Raw genomic sequence first — 20357 nt, forward strand, 5'->3', positions numbered from 1 at the left:
AGTCCGTTCCGCGTCCATAGCAACGCGCTGTTTTTCATGGCAACGGTCTGTTATACTTCGCAGCGGTCTGTTATCAAGAAATAACAGACCGCATTCTACATTGGAATTCAGCCCAGCCATGTAATAAATTTAAATAAAATGGCATTTTTAAAATAACTGATTTTTCTGCATTTTGCTTTTGTATGATTCGCGTTTCATATACAGACGTATTTGTCTCCTTTGGCTTGCCGTAGTGTTGTCGTTGAAAAGTGTCATGGTGGCGTTTAGCACTAAGAATGTGCATTTTACCTGGAGGAAAACGATCCGAGCCATTCAAACTCGTTGGTGTGGTTTGTTATGGTCTTTTCTAGCGACCGCGACTGTCGGACACAACATAACGCGCACGTCGAACAGTTTTAGCGCTCATTAAATAACGCTGTCGCGTGAATATGCAGCAGCTGCGAGCGCAAGTGCGCTGATTTGTGCCTGTCATCATGTGTGACACGCAGCGCGATGAGGAACTGCGGCCGGTTCCTAAAGAGAGAGCCGTGCTCGAGAGCTTCTTCACACAGCTCGGGATGTTCTGGTTTGACAGGGCGAAGGATTATGTGGAGAAGGAGAAGGACGCCAGTAAGAGTGCAGGAGCCATCTGGGGGTCTCTTCTGGCCGCTCTCGCACACCTGGCAGCCGCAGAGAAAGCCTACCACAACATGACCTTCCTCGGCCAGAAACTAGGTATGAGAGAAGCACTTCTGATACTGTATCCTTACTCCTTACATAAAAAATACTCTGGTGTTACCCGGGGGTGGGGAGGGACTTCTGGAAGCCCATTTCCACCACATAAGAAGTAAAAACAAAACTTGTTTTGGTATTTTTATCATGACTTAAAGTGTCTTAATGATGAGAAATAATAAATGACAAAAGTTATGATAAAAAGGCAAAATTATGAGATAAAAAGTCACATTATAAGAAATGAAATTATTAGATAAAAAAGTAATAATTTAGATAATTAAACTTGACATTAAAAAGTTGAAAAAACAAAAACATGCTTTGGTATTTTAATCATGACATAAAATGACTAAATTATGCGACAAAAGTTATGATAAAAAGTCAAAATTATGAGATAAAAAGTGGCATTATAGCCTAACAAATGAAATTATTAGATAAAGTAATAATTTAGAGAATCAAAATTGACATTAAAAAGTTGACAAAACAAAAACATGCTTTGGTATTTTAATCATGACATAAAATGACTAAATTATGCGACAAGTTATGATAAAAAGTCAAAATTATGAGATAAAAAGTGGCATTATAGCCTAACAAATGAAATTATTAGATAAAAAGTAATAATGTAGATATTCAAAATTGACATTAAAAAGTTGAAAAAACCAAAACATGCTTTGGTACTTTAATCATGACATAAAGTGTCTAAATTATGAGATAAGTGACATGACAAATGAAACTATGAGATAAAAATAAATAATTTAGATGAAATCGTAATTTTGACAAATTATGCGATTAAAAAGTCCTAATTATCATAAAAAGTCTACATTATGAAATAATCGAAATTGAAACAGTCAATTGACAAAGTCAAAATTATGACAGTCCTAATTAGTATTATTACCTAGTTATTACTATAAAAGTCAAAATTATGAGACAAAAGTTATGATAAAAAGTCAAAATTATGAGAAGTATGAGATACGAAGTAACATTATGACAAACGGAATTACAAGATAAGAAAATTAATAATTTAGATCAAATTGAAATTGACATTAAAAAGTTGAAATAAGATACCAAGTCAGAATTATTAAATCAAAATGTTAACATCAAAAAGTCAAAATTGTGAGATTAATAAGACCTAGTTGCCTAATTATTATTATAAAAAGTTTAAATAATGCAACAAAAGTTATGATAAAAAGTCAAAATTATGAGATAAGTGACATTATAACGAATGAAATTATTAGATAAAAAAGTAATAATTTAGATAATCAAAATTGACATTAAAAAGTTGAAATAAGAGATTAAATCAAAATATCCAAATTATGAGATAAAAAATCCTAATCACCTAATAATTATTATTATAAAAAGTCTACATTATGAAATAATCGAAATTGAAACAATTTGAAGGTATGAGATAAAATGTCAATTATGACATATAAGTCAAAATTATGACAGTCGTAATTATAACAAAAAGTTATAATTCTGACCATTTTTTTAACTTTTTCATGATACATAATTATTTTATGTCATAATATTGATTTACCAAATCATATTTTTGGTGAAATCTGCTTCCATGTATCAGATTTTAACACTACACACATTTATTATGCTAATCATTCAGTAACATCAATGTAAGGTCATGTTTTCGGGCCTGTTCCAGGATAACACCATGCTTTTTGACATACCATGGCTTTTTAGACATAGTATTATCCTAGTACATGTAACCATGGTAATGTCATGGTTTTGAATATGCCAAACATGTGGTATTACCCTGGTACATGTTTAAAAAAAACAAAAAAAAAACACTGGAATGTGCATGTATCAGGCTAATGGGTCATTGACGAATAAGGTTTTTAAAAGTGTAAAAAAATAGAATGGAGATATAACTATATTTGAAACCATTTTTTTAGTTTACCTAGGTGTTAAGATTTTGTGGTTTGTACAATCAATTAACACTGTTTTTTTGTCATTTTTTACAAGATGGACAAAATGTCACCAAAAAAAGTCATTCGGTTTAACCACTGATTTGAAAGTTAAAAACTGATTTGACATTGATGTTGAGATATTATATAGTGTGTACCTCAGAAGAAATATTAAAACAAATTATCACTGATCTCATAAATGTAATCATTTATTGGACTACTCTAAACACTCCAACATATTCAAGTAAAACATTGCACAGGGAAAGGAGAAAAGGGGAAATGTAAAATAAAGAGCCTTATCTGCTTTATATGTGTATTATTGTAGTTCCTTTAGATATTAAAAACAATATTATTCCATTTAAATATTTACTATATCGGTTTTACCGAATGACCTTTTGACACTTCAAAATCTTTAAAATACCTTTATATGTAGTAAAATATAATTAAAACCTTTTGGATTCAGTAAAAGAGATCAAGTTGTACTACCTTACATACTTTGGATGTTATATATTTGTTTTTTTATTATTATTAAGGCCTTTGGACAAGAAAAAATGACCCGTCACGTCATTGACCCTAATCTAATATTTTTTTGGACATGCCATAAAACAAAATGTAACCCATGGTGTATCATTTAAATACAGCAGATGGCGCCATGTGGCCATACATAATACATCACCATCTGTTTGGTCTGTTATCGGCTTGAAACTCTCCAGCATTGTGTTGTTTTAATGCCATCATATTAATGTATGTGTGTCATGCAGGTGGTCAGTCATTCTTCAGCCGTAAGGATTCCATCAGAACCATCTATACGTCTCTGCAGAACGAACTGAAGAAGGTGGTCTCCATGGGCCGCCACACATCCGGAGGCTCGTCTCCCAACCTGGAGGACCTCCTGTCTCATCTGTCCGAGCAGCTGTGTCACTTCACGCAGGCCAGGGTGGAGATCGCAGACTTCTACGAGAAGATGCACTCTCTGGGCAGCCAGAAGACTGTGAACTCTGAGGAGCTCGTGAGCACGCTGGAGACCATTTTGCAGAAGTACAGTTCCAGGTGAGAAACGGAGAGTAGTGTATGGTGTTGTAGATTCTTCGTTATTATGACTTTGTTTTAGTTTCATTATTCTGAGAAACTATTATTAAATCAATGTTTCTTTCATATATTACTGAAATTATTTGAGAAACATTCACTTTTAGATTGAGGATCGTTGTCTGTGTGTGTGTGTTCGCGCATGGGACTCTGTGTTGTAGTGTGTTATCTATACCCCCAGGGGGAGTCTTGGCTTGCCTTGCTCACATTCACCTTTAATTTATTAGCGAAACAAAATGGTTCTACACTACATAGATCTTATGTAGCCCTGCCCCTTTTCAGTTCTGCGCTCGTTGTGTTCTGTCTTCCTGTTCGTATTTCCACAGCATGAAGGTCAGATCTTACGGATTTACGAATAAACTGCCCGTTTTAAACTCTTCCCTGTCTAGTCTACTGATGTTTGACATGACATCCATTTCAAACATTAAAATGCTCATGATAACTTTTAACTCTACAACAAATAAATTGAATTCACTTCACCAACTAATTACTCTTCACAATATTCTAAAGATGGCTGTGCGCTTGTTTCTCTGGTCTATACATGTGTAATAGAAAAGTCAAGTCTTCTTCATTTATATAGCGCTTTTAAGTTTAACAATGTAGATTGTTTCAAAGCAGCTTTACAGAGACAAACGTATAATTTAAGGTAACAGAGATTGTTTTGGCTTTATAGCGGTTCTTTAATAAAGTTATTTTCCAGCTAAAGTTAGTTTTGATTGATTCGCTTCCGTCGCAACGATCATTTGTTATTAAATTAGGGGCCGCTAAGACGACACCATTCTCTCTAAACGCAAACCTGTGAGAAACACTGATGGCGTTCACATGCGCATTAAGAATTGGTTCTATAGTTATGTGCGTTTGAATATATGTGCGCAGGTTTGTAATTCCCAACAAACCAAGCCTAAACAAAGTACTGGGAAAAAAACTATGAAAGCCCATTTCCACCTCGGAAATAAATGAAGGTAATTTAAAATAAACTTTCAAAGAAAACTGATGAAATCATGTAATTGAAATCAAATCAAATGTAATTTCGAAAATGTGCTAGATGTAATGGTGCATTTAAAAATATTTTTTATAAAAGCATCTGCCAAATAAATAAATAAAAATATTCAGAATTAATATATAATTAAGTCTTGGACTATGTTGACATCCAAAGAACGTAGGGGGTGGTGTGGCGCAGTGGATAAGACACATGCCTTTGGTGTGAGAGACCCGGGTTCGAATCCACTGTGAGACACCAATGTGTCCCTGAGCAAGACACTTAACCCCTAGTTGCTCCAGAGGCGTGCGACCTCTGACATATATAGCAATTGTAAGTCGCTTTGGATAAAAGCGTCAGCTAAATGAATAAATGTAAATGTAAATGTAACGTGTCTCCTCATAAACCATATATGCAAGAACACACACACACAATGAAAAATGAAAGGGACCTCACTCATACCCTTTTTTACAGTATATGGTTTATGTATATATATGGTTTATGTTCCTGTGTCCTCGTAAACCCCAATGGCTTAAAAAACAAAAAAAAATCAATTTCAAAAATGCAGAAAGTTTTCTGTAATGGTCATGTTTAGTGTTTAGGGATAGAATATACAGTAAAGTTTGTACAGTATAAAAAACCATAGATCTCTAGATATATATAGATATATAGATCTCTCTCTATATATCATTTTTTCACCCATGATTTCTTTTAAAGTGGAAAAACTACTTAAACGCACCTTTAAATGGCCATATTGTTCTATCAGAAATGATGTTTGATGAGCCCAGCTCCTGGTTAATGACATCTGAAGCCGAGCGCGCTCCCACTGACTGCTCAAGGTGAACTCTGCACTTTACGGAAAGAAGGATGCCAAACGTTGAGTCATCGCTGGAGTAGAAGAGACAAGATCTCCCAAATGTTATCTGATCAATTAATCAGTCAGCCGACGGCTCGGCGGAGATTCAGCTCTTGCCTGCAGCGTGACGCTTAAGAGGGTCGCCGAGGCTGACCTTGACAAATCAGTGTTCAACTGCTGGCCTACAAAGAAAAAGCATTATATTGCAAAAGTGATCATTTTCAAACAGGTTTCCTCAAACACTCCCGATCTTCCATTGAATGGGCAAACCGATAGACCCGCCCCAAAACTCACACCATTGGTCGCCGTGTTGGGCCGGTCAGGATTTTGTCCTAGCACCAGGGTTTACAAATGGCTCGTCTCTGGATTAAACTGAAATAGAAAGTATTCTTCTGTGAGCTTTATTTTTAATTTTCTTTCTCTCGCTCTGTCATTTCCTCATGCTCTCTTTCTGGCTGCCTGCTAAGACATGTAATTAATGATCAGTCAGGGGTGAAGAATTTCACGCTGCTGCTGAATGCAGGAGATGTAATGAGCTCTATGCCACCCTGCAGTATTCATGACTTTCTCCAGAGCTAATGAGCAAAGAGAACAAGCTGGCACAGCGTCGATAGCTCAAACAGGACACACAGATTGCAGGATTACAGAGATGTTGACAATCGTCCACCATCTTACATCGTCTCATATTTACATCATTGAGTTCCATTACACAATATTGGAAAATCTGACAATGCGATATTCAGTGTTTCTGATATATTTTGCGGTATGAAAAAATACAGAATTCTCAGGATGACTTAATTAGCTATTTCTGAAATAATCATTCTTGAATGAGATGATTTTGTGGAGGAGTGCATTTGAATTTTTAATTATTGTAAAAAATAAATTGAAAAAAAAAAAGACTTTTTTTGAGTGCAAACCATCCTTTTGTGGTTTAACAATTTGGGAAATACTTGAAAAATGTGGAAAAACGTCCACAAGTGTTTTCATAAGCCACATTCACAGTTTTTGACCCATTCAATGTCTATAAAATGATTTTTATTGCTATTAATTAAAATATTAAAAATAAGAAATAAATTACAATAAAACAACTGTACTGTAAAAAAAAAAGTATTTAATAAATAAAAAAATAGCATTTTGAGTAAATTTTTTTATAGCACACTAAAATTAAAATACTAATATTTGTCTAAATTTCTTCATTTTTCAAATGTTAAAAAAATTGCGCTTTTATTTTGGTGGTTTGCCAGCAAATATATGCGCTGCCAGTTTCAGAGTGAAGCGTGGCACTGCTTATGATTGTTTCAAAGTGTACTGAACAAAAATTAGTGCAGTTTACTTTGAAACGATTTTCACAAAGTAACAAGTAACATTGAATTAAACAACATTTTTAAGGTGAATGATTGAAATAAGGTGCGATCCCACTTGTAGAACTCATAATTACTACTTGTAAGACTTGCACGTGATCACTGCAGATTCATTTTGCAGTTGATAGTGTTGCTATATAGACCTAATGTGCCAGAGAAACAAGCGCACAGCCATCTTTAGAACTTTGTGTTTGAACTTCTGTTTTTGTGGTAGATCTGTATATTTCTACAGGTGAAACTCAAAAAATTTGAATATTGTGCAAAAGTTCATTTATTTCAATAATTCAACTTAAAAGGTGAAACTATTATATTATATAGAAAATTACATGCAAAGTGAGATACAGTGCTATGCATAAGTTTAGACACCCATGCTAAAGTTGACTAAAAAGAGGAATAAAAAATCATCTTTTGGAAATTGAACTTAATGCCTTAATTTAAAAAATTAGGAAAAATCCAACCTTTAAGGACACCAATTTTCTTTGTGAATGAATAATGTATCGTAAATAAATAAATGTTCTTCCTTAAAATACAGGGTGCATAAGTTTGGACACCCCTATGTTAAATTCCCATAGAGGCAGGCAGATTTTTATTTTTAAAGGCCAGTTACTTCATGGATCCAGGATACTATGCATCCTGATAAAGTTCCCTTGGCCTTTGGAATTAAAATAGCCCCACATCATCACATAGCCTTCACCATACCTAGAGATTGGCATGGGGTACTTTCCATAAGATCATCTCTCAATGCAAATCAAACCAGCTATTAGGCTAACTGAAATAAAACCATGCCAATCTCTAGGTATGGTGAAGGCTATGTGATGATGTGGGGCTATTTTAATTCCAAAGGCCAAGGGAACTTTATCAGGATGCATAGTATCCTAAAAAATTTTTTTTAAAAAATACTTAAAAATAAAAATCTGCCTGCCTCTATGGGAATTTAACATAGGGGTGTCCAAACTTATGCACCCTGTATTTTAAGGAAGAACATTTATTTATTTACGATACATTATTCATTCACAAAGAAAATTGGTGTCCTTAAAGGTTGGATTTTTCCTAATTTTTTAAATTAAGGCATTAAGTTCAGTTTCCAAAAGATGATTTTTTATTCCTCTTTTTAGTCAACTTTAGTATGGGTGTCTAAACTTATGCATTGCACTGTATTTCAAGCCTTTATTTGTTATAATTTTGATGATTAAGGCTTACAGCTTATGAACATTTTCAAAATTTCTGAGATTTTGAATTTGGGGTTTTCATCAGCTGTAAGCCATAATCATCAAAATTATAACAAATAAAGGCTTGAAATGTCTCACTTTGCATGTAATGAGTCTATATAATATATTAGTTATAATATATATAATATATAATATTATATATTATTGCACGATATTCAATTTTTTAGAGTTTCACCTGTATGGCATCGCTGTTGAAGAGTAATTAGCAGGTGAAGTGGATTTACTTACTGTAGAGTCAAGGAAAGTTATCATGTGCATTGTAAAGTTTGAAGCGGATGTCATATCAAACGTCAGTAGACCGGGAAGAGTTTAAAACGAGTTGTTCATTCACAAATCCGTTAGATCTTACCTTCACACTGTGGAAATACAAACCGGAAAGACAGACCATGAGTGCAGCGCTGAAAAGGGGCGGGGCTACATAAGGCCTATAGAAACGCATTATTCCGTGTCTGAGGATGTGAACCGCTCACGGGTTGTCATCTCGTAATTATGGTAATTACGACATGGCACGAACCCAGTTTTTTCTTGTAAATCACTTGTATTCGCAAAAATACTTTTGTTACGGTGTATAAATTAACACAGTGCCACGCTTCTCTCTGAAACTGGCAACGAATTAGTTAGCCTTTGCAATTTGCAAATGCGATTGTTCACCCAAAAATGAACATTTTGTCATTACTTACCCACAAGTTGTTTCAAACCTGTCTTGAGTTTCTTTCTTCTGTTGAACACAAGATATTTTAAAGAGTGTTGGTAACCTGTTGACGGTAGCCATTGATCAAGTGGTATTGATTTTACTTAAATATATTGCACAGCCTTATAATTCACGGGAGGTTATATCTGTAATCCCTGATGGCCATTTAATTTCTTTCAGATTCCACCATCCAATCCTGAGCCGTCTGGAGAACAGCTTCCAGGTGGAGGTGGACGTGTTGACTCAGCTCCTGCGATGCCAGGCGCAGATCTCCGAGTGGCATTTCCTTCCGTCTCTGCTGAACCTGCACGGCGCCCATTCCAAACTGCAGGCATGGGGGCAAGTGTTCGAACGCCAACGAGAGACCAGGAAGCACCTCTTCGGAGGCCAATCCCAGAAGGCCGTGCAGCCGCCGCACCTCTATCTGTGGCTGCAGCGCCTTCAAGCGACACTCCTAGCCAAGTTTAGTTTCTACTTCCATGAGGCTCTTAGCCGGCAGACGTCACAGTCCGAAATGAAAACCCTGACGGCTCGCACCTCCCTCGATTACTTCGGCAAGATCTCTGGCTTTATTCGCAAGCACGACGCTTCGAACGTCTCCTTGGTCTTCGACAACCGTGGGTCCGAGAGCTTCCAGGGACACGGATACCACCATCCGCACTCGTACCGTGAAGCCCCCAAAGGCGTTGACCAGTTTCCGGCCGTTGTGTCGCTTCCCGGCGGAGAAAGGCCAGTCACGCACTGGCCCAACGTCATCATGATCATGAGCGACCGCGCCACGGAGCTCAACGCTCTGGATAAGGTGGTCCACTTTTACGACGATAAAGTCCAGAGCACTTACTTCCTCACGCGACCCGAGCCGCACTTCACCGTGGTGGTGATCTTCGACGGGAGGAAGTCAGAGAGGGACTCGCACATCGTGGCATTCCTGCAGGAGCTGACGGGATCGCTGAGGAACTCCAAACCCTTCACTACACTCAAACCAGGCTCCAAGGGATGAACTTCATCATGAACTATTTTCAACCCAAACATGGTTTATTTTAAAAGGATGTTTCAGGTCAATATCAGTTGCCGACGCTCTTTTATTCACTCTGCTGCTGAAACCGTTTTATCCTTTTCCTTTTGAACAATTATTAAAGAGGTCCAAACGCTTCATGATTCAAACACTTTCAGACCAAAGACGAATATCACAGCTGTGAACATTTGTCTTTTTTTTTTAATGTGCTCGCAAATGAGTGTTTCGGCTTAGCAATTGGACTTGATTTACTGAATATTAAAGGGACCTATTGCAAAGAATTTTGATTTCCCTTTTAATGTTAATTTGCTATGTGTAACATATTTTAATAGCTAAGCCTTTGGTTTTAATGTTTTGACTGTTTTCTCCTCCTGTACATTTTCACTTCTGAAATAAAGTTTAGAATTGTGTATCATAAATTTAGTTGTGAATCTTCACTGACACTTTTGACCTTTTTTTTTTTTTTATAACCATTCCTGGTTGCTTTTTAATAGGTCATCGTCCTACTGGAAAATTCATTATTTTCCTGTTATGGTTCACTGCAAACCCAATGAAACACATAGGTCACAGCTATACATATGAGAGTTGACGTCTGTGCTCAAGGACAACCGAAAGGATGTACCACCTTGCATTTGAAAAATGAAGATTAATATAAATCAAAACATTAAAGATTGATAGCCGTATACCCATAACACAAGACAGAGAAAACAGATCCCATCCACAAACAGGAAACCACAGTGGTGTCCAAAAGTCTGAGACTGGACCAGAAAATCTGGACTCAAAATCAAATTTAAAATTAACTAAGAAATGTTGTTATTTGATTAGTGTCTTGTTGCTGTAATATCTGTCTATACAATCATGTGACTGTATAGACAGATCAAGCTCAAGATGCTCGGATCATCTTAAATCATGCTTGAGAACAACACGATCATCAGGTTTTACACAAAATTGTGGAGTTCGTGCAGCTGAAGCAAAAGAGAGATAAACCAAATACTTAAACATAATGATATTCACATTAAATAGTAGTAGTGTTAAATTATAATAATATAAAACAAAACATTTTCACTAGTGATCTCAGACTTTTGGATCCCGTTATATTATCCTTTTACCTCCACTTCAGCATCAGCCAAGTTAAGGTGCATGATGGGAAATGATTCCTTGCTAAAAGGCAGAGACTGTGTCCACCACTTGTGCACTTCTGCGTGAGCCATAAAAGGATCCTCGAATCTTCCTACATTTTTAACAGCAAGACTGAAATAAAAGCATAGGTTATTATTAGTGCACATGTGTAAAGGACATGGATTCTTCCAGATGGATTCTAACATTCCAAGGAAAATTGAGGGACATTAAAAGTATAGTTCACTCAAAAATCTTTTACATTTTTAAAAAAGCATTTCGAAATGCGACTTTAGACATTCTACTAACTAGAAGTAACTTTGCAACTACATGTCAACCAATCATTGATTATAGTAGTAGACTGTCTGCTTAATATCTGCTAACACTTTATTTTGATGCTATCCAGTAGGCATTTTACTGATTACAGGCAGTGTTGGGGAAAGTTACTTTTTAAAGTAATGCATTAAAATATTGCATTACTCCCTAAAAAAGTAACTAATTGCGATACTTAGTTACTTTTTATGGAAAGTAATGCATTGCGTTACTTTTGCGTTATCTGCGCTGGCCTTGCTTATTTGTGTTATAATAACAACAACAGCAAAAATTATATTTTTGTCGAATGTTACAGGCCCTTTCACACCAAAAATGAAAATAACCTGAATTTGCTTTTCACTGTTTTTTGTGCAAGTGAGATGAGTAAATGCATGCTCACATTTGGTCTAGAACTACACATAACGCTTCTGCACTTACTCCTGATTTCTCTCAACATGGGGACAGGAGAGCTGTCAGTTAATAAAAGGGAAAACAAGGTAACTTGCATTACCTGTTTGAAAAGGTAACCCAGATATTTTGTTGTAAATGTAAAAGTAATGCGTTTCTTAACTAGTTACTTGAAAAAAGTAATCTGATTACATAACTCCCAATTATAGGTAACTTTCCAAGTACAAGTCAACTTATTCAATTAACCCTATCTGTCAACTAATATACTTTAATAAGAATGAATTGACATGTAGTTCCAAATTAATGAGCGTTATTTGATATGTAGTTGCAAAGTTATAGTTAGAATGTCTAAAGTGGACCATCAAAATAACGTTTAACCAAAATTCACAATTCATTTGGTAGAAGAATGATATTTTTGTGTGCATTATCCCTTTAAATATCATAGACCATCTTTACTCACCAGCACTGCAAACTGAAATATATCAACAAAAAATAAAATAAAGTACAACACGCCATTTTTGAGACATATTAACTTTCCTTTATTTCAAAGACATTCAGTTTCGACACATTTTAAAATGCACTGGAACATGATTTAATGCTACATGCCAATACAGTCCTATACATGAAAGTGCGACATCACAATGGATTAAATGTACATATTTATTATTCATTTAGGTTATTAAATATCTGGAAAGAGCTCTAACGTTATTATTGTTATTATTTAACTTGGGGAACGACTCTTCAGAGAGCGACGGGAGCACACACCCTTGGCAGACCAGGCTCCTGCATTCAACATGCATCCTGAAAGGCACTTTCATGTGAACACAGTGTGTGTGTGTGTGCTTGTGTGTGTGTGGGAGGGTGGGGCGATGGCCTCAGATATTGCACATCGCTTGTAAAAGGATAAAAGGTGGGCGTTGGAATACGGCGACAAGTGGACGTGGTCGTATGAAAGAGCACCAGTAAGAAATAAATCCTCGTAGGTAAAAAATTAGAACTGGTAGAAAAACGTAAGAGCAGCAGTCAAAAAAAGTGGAAAAACAATCATTGTTAGTGTATAAAAAGTGAACCAAGGCCATTCATATCATAAAACGACTCACCTCACCTTCATGCATATTTACACACCAGTCTAAACACCCTCGTTCACACACACTCACACTCACACACATACATATCTTGTCTACAAGTGCAGTGCACTCTTTCTAACTCTCTTTCACTCACACACACACACACACACACACACACACACTCTCAAACACTTAAGTTGCCATGTACAAGCATGAATTATCCATCAATAGAGTACTCTGCACTACTCTAACCGCGATTCATCATGCAAAACCCCCCACATACACACACACAGGAGAGCCATGTATGGTTAGTGTGCTCCAAAGAGTCTGCCGTTGACGATATCGTACAAACACACGTACACTGGAAGCACAGGGGACGTTGAAAATCGAGGATCGAAACACCATTATGGTCCGTCAGAGGAGCAGCAGTGGAAATTGTACTCGGACGAACTGAGGGAGGGCAAGACCTGCAATCCTCCCCGGATACAATCAAATCTCTTTTGCATGTTCAGCAGGATATTTCATTAAAGCTTAGTTCACGTTTGCCCTCGGAATGTTACCAGTTCCGTCCCTCCCACGTCGTCCAATCAGGCTTCAGGGTTTGGTTTCCACGGTAAAGGGGGAGGTTTATCTGGTGATCAAGGCTTAGTGTGGTATTTTTCCGAGTGAAAAAAGAAACAAAAGTGGAACATTCATGGAAATACATTCTGTGTTCTTCAGTCGCCTCGTTCCTTGCGGGAAAGGCTAGGTGCGTGGCTCGAAAAACAGAACAAAAAACCTAAATTACATTCCCCATCAACTTCCAACAAGTGAAATAACCATTTTCCCAAGAGGCACCGGTAGTCCTGTAACTCGAATCGAAGCATCAAAGGAAGCAGCAGCAACTTATAAAAATGGCGTTCTCGACGGAGCAAACACATCCCTCTTGTGACATAAGGCCTAACAAATCAAAGCACTCAAAATGCATTGCACCAACTCAATGGAACGACATTTCCCAATGAAACAACAACGGTACTTCCTGTACAGCCAGTCTCTCTCCGCTGTCTCTGAATGGGTTCCTCATAAATGTATCTACACACAGACACGATAAAGTCCTATTCACTTTGAGAATACACACACACACACCACCCTGACAACACATTTATGGATATAATATCATAGACTAATGCTATCAGACCGTTCTGCATGTAAACTAGCTATCGGCCGTACAATCATGTCATTATTAAGAGATTAACCCTGTTTGCGTTCTTCAAGCAATCGTCAAGTCTTAAACCCTGTTTCCTTCGGTTGGACCAATTGACTCACATAGTTCCCGATTTGTCGCCGCCGAGGCCCGGAGGCGCATTCTGGGGCTGCTGGGAAGGCGGAGGGTTGGCTTTGGGGAGAATGGGCGGTTTGGGGCGTAGGGCGGGTGGGCGCAGCGTCACTCCCATGCGGGGCGAGGCGATGGGCTTGAAGGAGGCCACGGGGTCGTTGGAGCGGCGGGACGAGGGGCCGGGCAGTGGAGGGAGAGGCGGAAGGGGGCTGATAGGGCTGAGGGGGCTCGGGGAATCTGACGGGCTGGATAAGCTGGAGGGGGTGGAGCCGGACGGGCAGGACGGGCTGCTCTTCACCTGCTCCAGGGTGTCCAGCACCAGGTCAGGAGCCGCGGTCTTCCCGTTCTGCCTTTCCAGCTCACGCAGCTCGTTCAAGGCCAGACTCATAGTTTCCTCTATGTCCTGGAGAGAGAGAGCGTTAACTGTACGGGTATTACTATAGCGACACGTTGGGTCAATTGAGCGTGCGTGAATGTGGATTTGGGTGAATCTCATGAAACGTGTCATGGACATATCCGGGTCATCATTTAATTTCAAGGGAAACAAGTAAGAAATAGAGAAAATAAATCCTATTTTCAGGATCACTCTTTTTTTCCCCAATGAATACTATAGAAATTAATATCTAATATATAAATATATTGTAATACTGTATATACAAATATTTTTTAACATTATTATATTGTCACTTCACTGATTAGTACTTTTATTATTTAATATAAATTGATTGTACATTTGATACACAAATAATGAAATCTAAACAATTTATATATAGATATTATATCTAATCATTTATCGTAATTTATGACTATAAATTAATTTGCAGAATAATTGTATTAATCAAATTTTAACAAATGAAGTATATATAATATATATTATATAATATTTTATATCTAATATATATCTAATATAATTTATCATAATTTATTATTGTCACTGATTATTCATTTTATTAAATCAAATATTTAAAAATCTAATCTTTTTCCAAAATGAATTTATAAATTGATATATGATTTAATAATTCATTTTTAAGAATTTAAGTGGAAATTGTAAAAAATAATGTCAATGCAATAAATCTTATTTTATTAAAAAAATTAGGTATCAATTTTAATATGTAAAATATTTTTTTTCCCTTCTAATTTTGATAATGGCATGTTTTTGTGAGAGTCACCCATTTTCATGACTGTTCATAAACAAACCTGTGCCATCGTGTGTGGGTTCAGCGTCTGGGAGCGTTGAATAGGTATCCCACAATGCAGCGCGGAGGGTGACTGGCGTATCGGAGGACTCTCTCGTTCTCTCTCCCTGCGCAGAGACTCGTGTCTGCTGATGCTGGCAGTGACGTTGCCGTTGGAGTTGGCGTTGTGTCCTGTGCGTCTGTGGTGCTCAGGACTGTCCAGGGCGCAGCTGTTCCCACGTAACAGCTCCCGCGGGCTGAAATGCCCCGTTACGGTCACCGTTACAGGGGGCGAGCTGCGTTCCAGCCCATTGCCATGGCAGTGACCGTCGCTTAGGCGACCAGGGACGCGGCGCAGGAGGGCTTCCGTCCGCTTCCGGTGTCTAAAGAGAGGGAAGAGGAAGTAATAAAGTGGAATACAAGGAGAAAAGTGACTGGGAGACAGAGGGCAAGTGTGTGTGTGTGTGTGCTCACCGGCTGATGAAGGTCTCAGGGATTCTTGGTTCAGTAGGGGACGTCAGCGATCGCCTGGAGCTCACTTCATCTGAAGGTGTGGTGCTGAGCTCACTGTCTGCTTTCTGGCTCAGAGTGTCTGACATGCCCTCATCCCTGAAATATGCCATTCACAAGTTTATCCATCCATCCACCTTAAGATCAAGCTTGATCGTTTGGTCATAATTTATTCCTAATAGTTCAATTAGGAAATTCAAGCCATTTTTGTTATAAACAGAACAGAACAAACTTCATATAGTAAAATTACCATGATAAAAATACAATTACAGTTATTGTTACTACAGTAAAAATGTGGTAAATATTAACTGTAGTCACCATGCAGCAGTAACAGGAAGAAATAATTAGTCAATACTGTTAATAAAATAAAATAAAATACAATTTTAAATAAAGTAAAATAAAAATAAAGTAAAACAAAGTAAGGTAAGGTAAGGTGAAATAAAATGAAATTTAAAACAAAGTAAAATAAAAGTAAAATCAAGTAAAATATAAAGTAAACTAAAGTAAGGTAAGGTAAAAATAAAATTAAATTAAATTAAATTAAATAAAATTAAATAAAATTAAATAAAATAAAATGAAAACAAAAGTAAAGTAAAAGTAGTAAAATAAAAAGTAAAGTAAAATATTAAATTAAATTAAATAAAAATTTAAATAAAGTAAAATAAAAATGAAGAAAAAGTCAAATAAAAAAGTAAAGTAAAATAAAATAAAATATAAAAATAAAAACATAAAATTAAAATAACTTCTCATATTGTGTAGAGAAGTCACCATGTTAATTTTCTATGGTTTTAGAGCAATAATTAAACAAGTGACTTCTCAAACTGTATAACGGAGCTCCCGTATTAATTGAATTAAGTGTAACAACAATCTTTGGTTGCTATTGCATTTCTTTGTAAGGAATTTTATATGCAAATATAAAAAAAATGATACATTTATGATAGATTTTGTTGCCATCACTTTATAGATGAAGTACAGTGTGAACTCACTCCTGCAGCGTGACGTATTGGTGTGGGATGAGTCCGTCAGTGCCGTTGTGACGTCCCTCCCACCAGTCCTCAGACGCTCTCTGGAACAGCAGCAGAGTGGCGCCTTTTTTAAAGGTGAGTTCCCGTCCAGAGCGTCCCACGTAGTCAAACTTGGCCATTGCCTCCACAGGCTCACCCTCTGAAAGGCAGACATTTGAAAATGATTTGCATTTTTGGGAATAAGAAAAAATAAGCGATGATAAGCATTTTAATTACCCTCCTCACTCGTCTGTGTTTCCGTCCCTCCATCCTGCTCCCCTTCCTCAAAGGCTCCAGGTTCACTGTACGGACTTTCGCTTTGAGGATAAAGGACGCAAAAAGATTATCAACATGCAATACACTTTAAACCATGTCAGTAATAATTAGGTAATCGGTTAAGCACTCACCAGTACTCAGTATTGCTCATGCACTTCTCATAAACGGGTCCTTCCAGCTCTTTGGTGTCAGGGAGGATGGTTTCATGGTGAATGATGATGGTCTTGATGATCTCGTTGACATGCGCCTGACATGAAACCTGGTCCAGAAGGTCCGGGGTCGGCATCAAAGTCGGGCCGAAGCAAATGGCCAGGTTTCCAGGGTCCATCATGTTCTCGTCACTATACTGGGACAAGCTGTGATGGGAAATAAACCCAAGAGTGCATTGCTATAATTATGTATTCTCAATCAGATTGAGTCATAAATTCCATATCGCACCTTTTGTCTTTGCACCTTTACACAACACGCTCCCACCCTCCCTCTGTCTGTCTCTCACGGCATGGAGGTGTGGGAGAGCTTTTAATTTCCGGTGTGAAAATGGATGCTTAGTTTAGCTGCATTTCTCCTATTCAGTGAGACACTTGAGCTTTGCATAAGTATTAGATGGAAAAGTGTCCATGTGGGTTTAATTAGCTACACTTTAGGGACAAATCTGTAAACACAAGTCTAAATCTGGCAAAACATTCCTTTGAGGACATCTGAAGACATCCTAAAAATAAGTGTAAAATGTCTTTTTCTAGTATTTTCACTGGCAAATGAATTTAAACAGTTATTACACAAAAGCTGCATATGTGTTTGTGTATTAAATTTAAATGATATCTGACCTATCAAAGGTTTGATGACTGTAATCCGTAAAATAAAAAAAATTGGCGCCCTATTTTCTTTTAGCATTAGTGTTTAATTTATAAATAAATATAATACATAAATTACGTTTTATATATATATATATATATATATATATATATATATCAGATGCAAAAGCCTCTAAGTGCCATCTGATATATATAGGGTCATTATAAAAACCAAAATCATATAAAAAACAAAATCATAAAAAACTATATATATGAAATAAAATAAGTGTTAATGGAAATAAAATTAAAAAAAAAACTTAAAAGTTATTTTATTTCAGCTAGCCGTCAAGGCAACATTTCTTATTTGTTGTTTAATTTGAATTACTAAAATAACTAAAACTGAAATAAAAAAATAAAATAAAAACTATACACATTTAAAACAATTTTTTTAAACCTTTAAGTAAACTTAAAATGAAAACCTAAAATGTTAATAAAAATATAACTGCAAATCAATGATACCAAAATAAAACTGATTTATACTAAATTATAATATTTAGTAATATTTATATGGTTTGTTATAAATATGGTTTGTTTATATGATTGTTTCCACCACAAAATAAAAAAGGTAATTGCGACCTCATAATTCAGATTTTTCCTAACAATTGCGAGTTTATATTTTATAATTCATTCTAATTTTTTTTTCCAGAATTGCGAGTTTATATCTCGTCATTTATTCAGACTTTTTTCTCAGAATTGCAAGTTCATATCTCTAAATTAATTCAGACTTTTTCCTCAGAATCTTCAGAGGTGCGAGTAATAAACTCTGAATTGTGAGAAATAAAGTAAGAAACGTGAGATATAAACTTGCAATTGTGAGAAATAATCTTCCATAAGAGCATGTCCTCAATTGGATAACTACATAAATGTGTGCAGGAATACTCACTGGTTGAGGAATGCAAACAGGTATCTCATGACCACTAGTGTTGGCCGCGGTGTTATGGTCAAGATCTTACGGATGGAGAGGGCACGCTCGTACAAACTCTCAGTTCCTGTTGAAGGCACATGAACACGCAAGATCATAAACAAGGAAAATCAGACGTCCCATGAGCTCAAAAACAGGCAGTGACTCTTTTATAGATGCATGAAAAGACACCAGCTGTCCAAACTCCCCAGGAAACCCGAGTACTTAGCACCCTGTCATTTCCCGAATGCTTGTGCCACCATTTCTCACACACACCTTTCCTTCCTCCATCCTGCTTCATTCACATACATGCGCATATATGAACGCAGGGGGAAAACGTGCACTCACGGACGCAGGCGATGAGATCGTTGAACTTCTCCTTGGGGAAAAGCGGGTTGTCCAGGTTGCGGAAGTACATTTTCAACACGCCCGCTACCGAGTTAATGTCATGGTTGTTCTCCTCGTCAGTCAAGGGGTCGTTGCCTGGGAAACAGTCACTAAGATGAGAGTGTATCCAAGGTGTGTATATGTATAGATGATCCGATGACTGTGTTCACAAACCTCGTTCGAAAGAGTTCTTGATGTCATTGACTTCCACCTGTGACCCTGAAACCCTGAAAATACCCTGGTGTTGCAGACCTGAAAAAAATCAAATAATAATCACAACATGAATGCGTACAGTATATGCGTGTTTGATGGGTTAAATTTTTGCATTATTCATCAGATTATACACATTCCTCACCGTATAGATTAATAAAGCGAATGCAGCTTTCTACAATCAGAGGGATGGCCTTCCCAGAATCCTGTGTGCAGATAAAAACATCCCAAAAATCACAAAGAAGCCCATGGAAGTTAATGTGAAACATGCGTGCTGGTAAAAGGCCGTTACCTGGTGCCTACTATGGGAGTTTCGTCGGCGGCTGAGTGGATAAAAAAAAAGAGTGAGAGACAACTAAAACCAGTTTTAGCATTCAAAAAGGTCATGAGAACCTTTACAAATATCAAGAGGACCTTGTGATTCAGAGCAGTAGATGTAAAAGGGGCATTAAAAAGAAGGTCAGACACATAAATGATGAGATATACCTGGTTGTCATGATGTCTGATCTGTATCCTGCGGACATAGATATTATATTAGACGACATTTCACTTATCACAAACGGAACTCCTATAAAATCTCAAATTATGGCACTTTCTCTTCATGATGTTATTTAAAATGGTGAACAGATTATTTATTTATGGATTTATTCAGATGGATCCTTTTTATATAAATCTGACTAGTGTGAATGGTAAAGCAATACACATTTTATGGCAAATGTTAAATCGATACAATTTATTTCTATGACTTGCTATTTCGACATGTAAAACTGCATATACTGTACTCTTTAAATACATATTCAGTAGATTACGTACGATTTGTATTCAGCTACTGATTCCAAATTACATGTCAAAAATTGTAGTTAGCAACTTACATTACACATTTAAGGTAAATGTAATCGGACTGTGGACTTAAATAGGGCAGTGGTTCCCAAACTGGGGTACGTGAGGTGACAGAAGGGGTACGCAAACATAATTCTGAGATTTGCG

At 36.8% G+C, this 20357-nt stretch overlaps 2 protein-coding genes across 4 annotated transcripts in view; one reads left to right on the plus strand and one right to left on the minus strand.

The window, feature by feature from the left end:
• The first annotated feature begins 226 nt into the window (after positions 1-226).
• On the plus strand, positions 227-10254 carry kics2 (KICSTOR subunit 2). Its single transcript, XM_079868167.1, has 3 exons — positions 227-714; positions 3383-3671; positions 9004-10254. Exons 1-3 carry the CDS (start codon positions 474-476, stop codon positions 9821-9823), a joined length of 1350 nt encoding a protein of 449 aa, XP_079724293.1. The 5' UTR covers positions 227-473; the 3' UTR covers positions 9824-10254.
• Positions 10255-12194: 1940 nt separating this feature from the next.
• The window catches only part of srgap1b (SLIT-ROBO Rho GTPase activating protein 1b), a 36285-nt gene continuing 28122 nt past the window's right edge, over positions 12195-20357 (minus strand). For 2 of the 3 annotated variants that reach the window (XM_079868152.1, XM_079868154.1), the window contains exons 11-22: positions 19857-19884; positions 19663-19693; positions 19516-19576; positions 19335-19412; positions 19122-19256; positions 18756-18861; positions 17153-17377; positions 16983-17062; positions 16728-16905; positions 15706-15840; positions 15254-15614; positions 12195-14459 (exon numbers count right to left, since the gene is read on the minus strand). In XM_079868152.1, coding sequence (XP_079724278.1) covers positions 14043-14459; positions 15254-15614; positions 15706-15840; positions 16728-16905; positions 16983-17062; positions 17153-17377; positions 18756-18861; positions 19122-19256; positions 19335-19412; positions 19516-19576; positions 19663-19693; positions 19857-19884 — 1835 coding nt within the window. In that variant the 3' untranslated portion in view covers positions 12195-14042. The remainder of the gene's footprint in view (positions 14460-15253; positions 15615-15705; positions 15841-16727; positions 16906-16982; positions 17063-17152; positions 17378-18755; positions 18862-19121; positions 19257-19334; positions 19413-19515; positions 19577-19662; positions 19694-19856; positions 19885-20357) is intronic. The other variant, XM_079868153.1, reaches the window with a different exon arrangement.

This window comes from Squalius cephalus (assembly GCF_949319135.1).
Source record: "Squalius cephalus genome assembly, chromosome: 4".
NCBI classification, from domain to species: Eukaryota; Metazoa; Chordata; class Actinopteri; order Cypriniformes; family Leuciscidae; genus Squalius; species Squalius cephalus.

Bases quoted from the DNA above. Each gene is read 5' to 3' on its own strand.
- kics2 (XM_079868167.1), top strand. From the start codon at position 474: ATGTGTGACACGCAGCGCGATGAGGAACTGCGGCCGGTTCCTAAAGAG. The intron at 715-3,382 runs GTATGAGAGAAG...TGTGTCATGCAG, and splicing joins CTTCCTCGGCCAGAAACTAG to GTGGTCAGTCATTCTTCAGC. The intron at 3,672-9,003 runs GTGAGAAACGGA...AATTTCTTTCAG, and splicing joins TTGCAGAAGTACAGTTCCAG to ATTCCACCATCCAATCCTGA.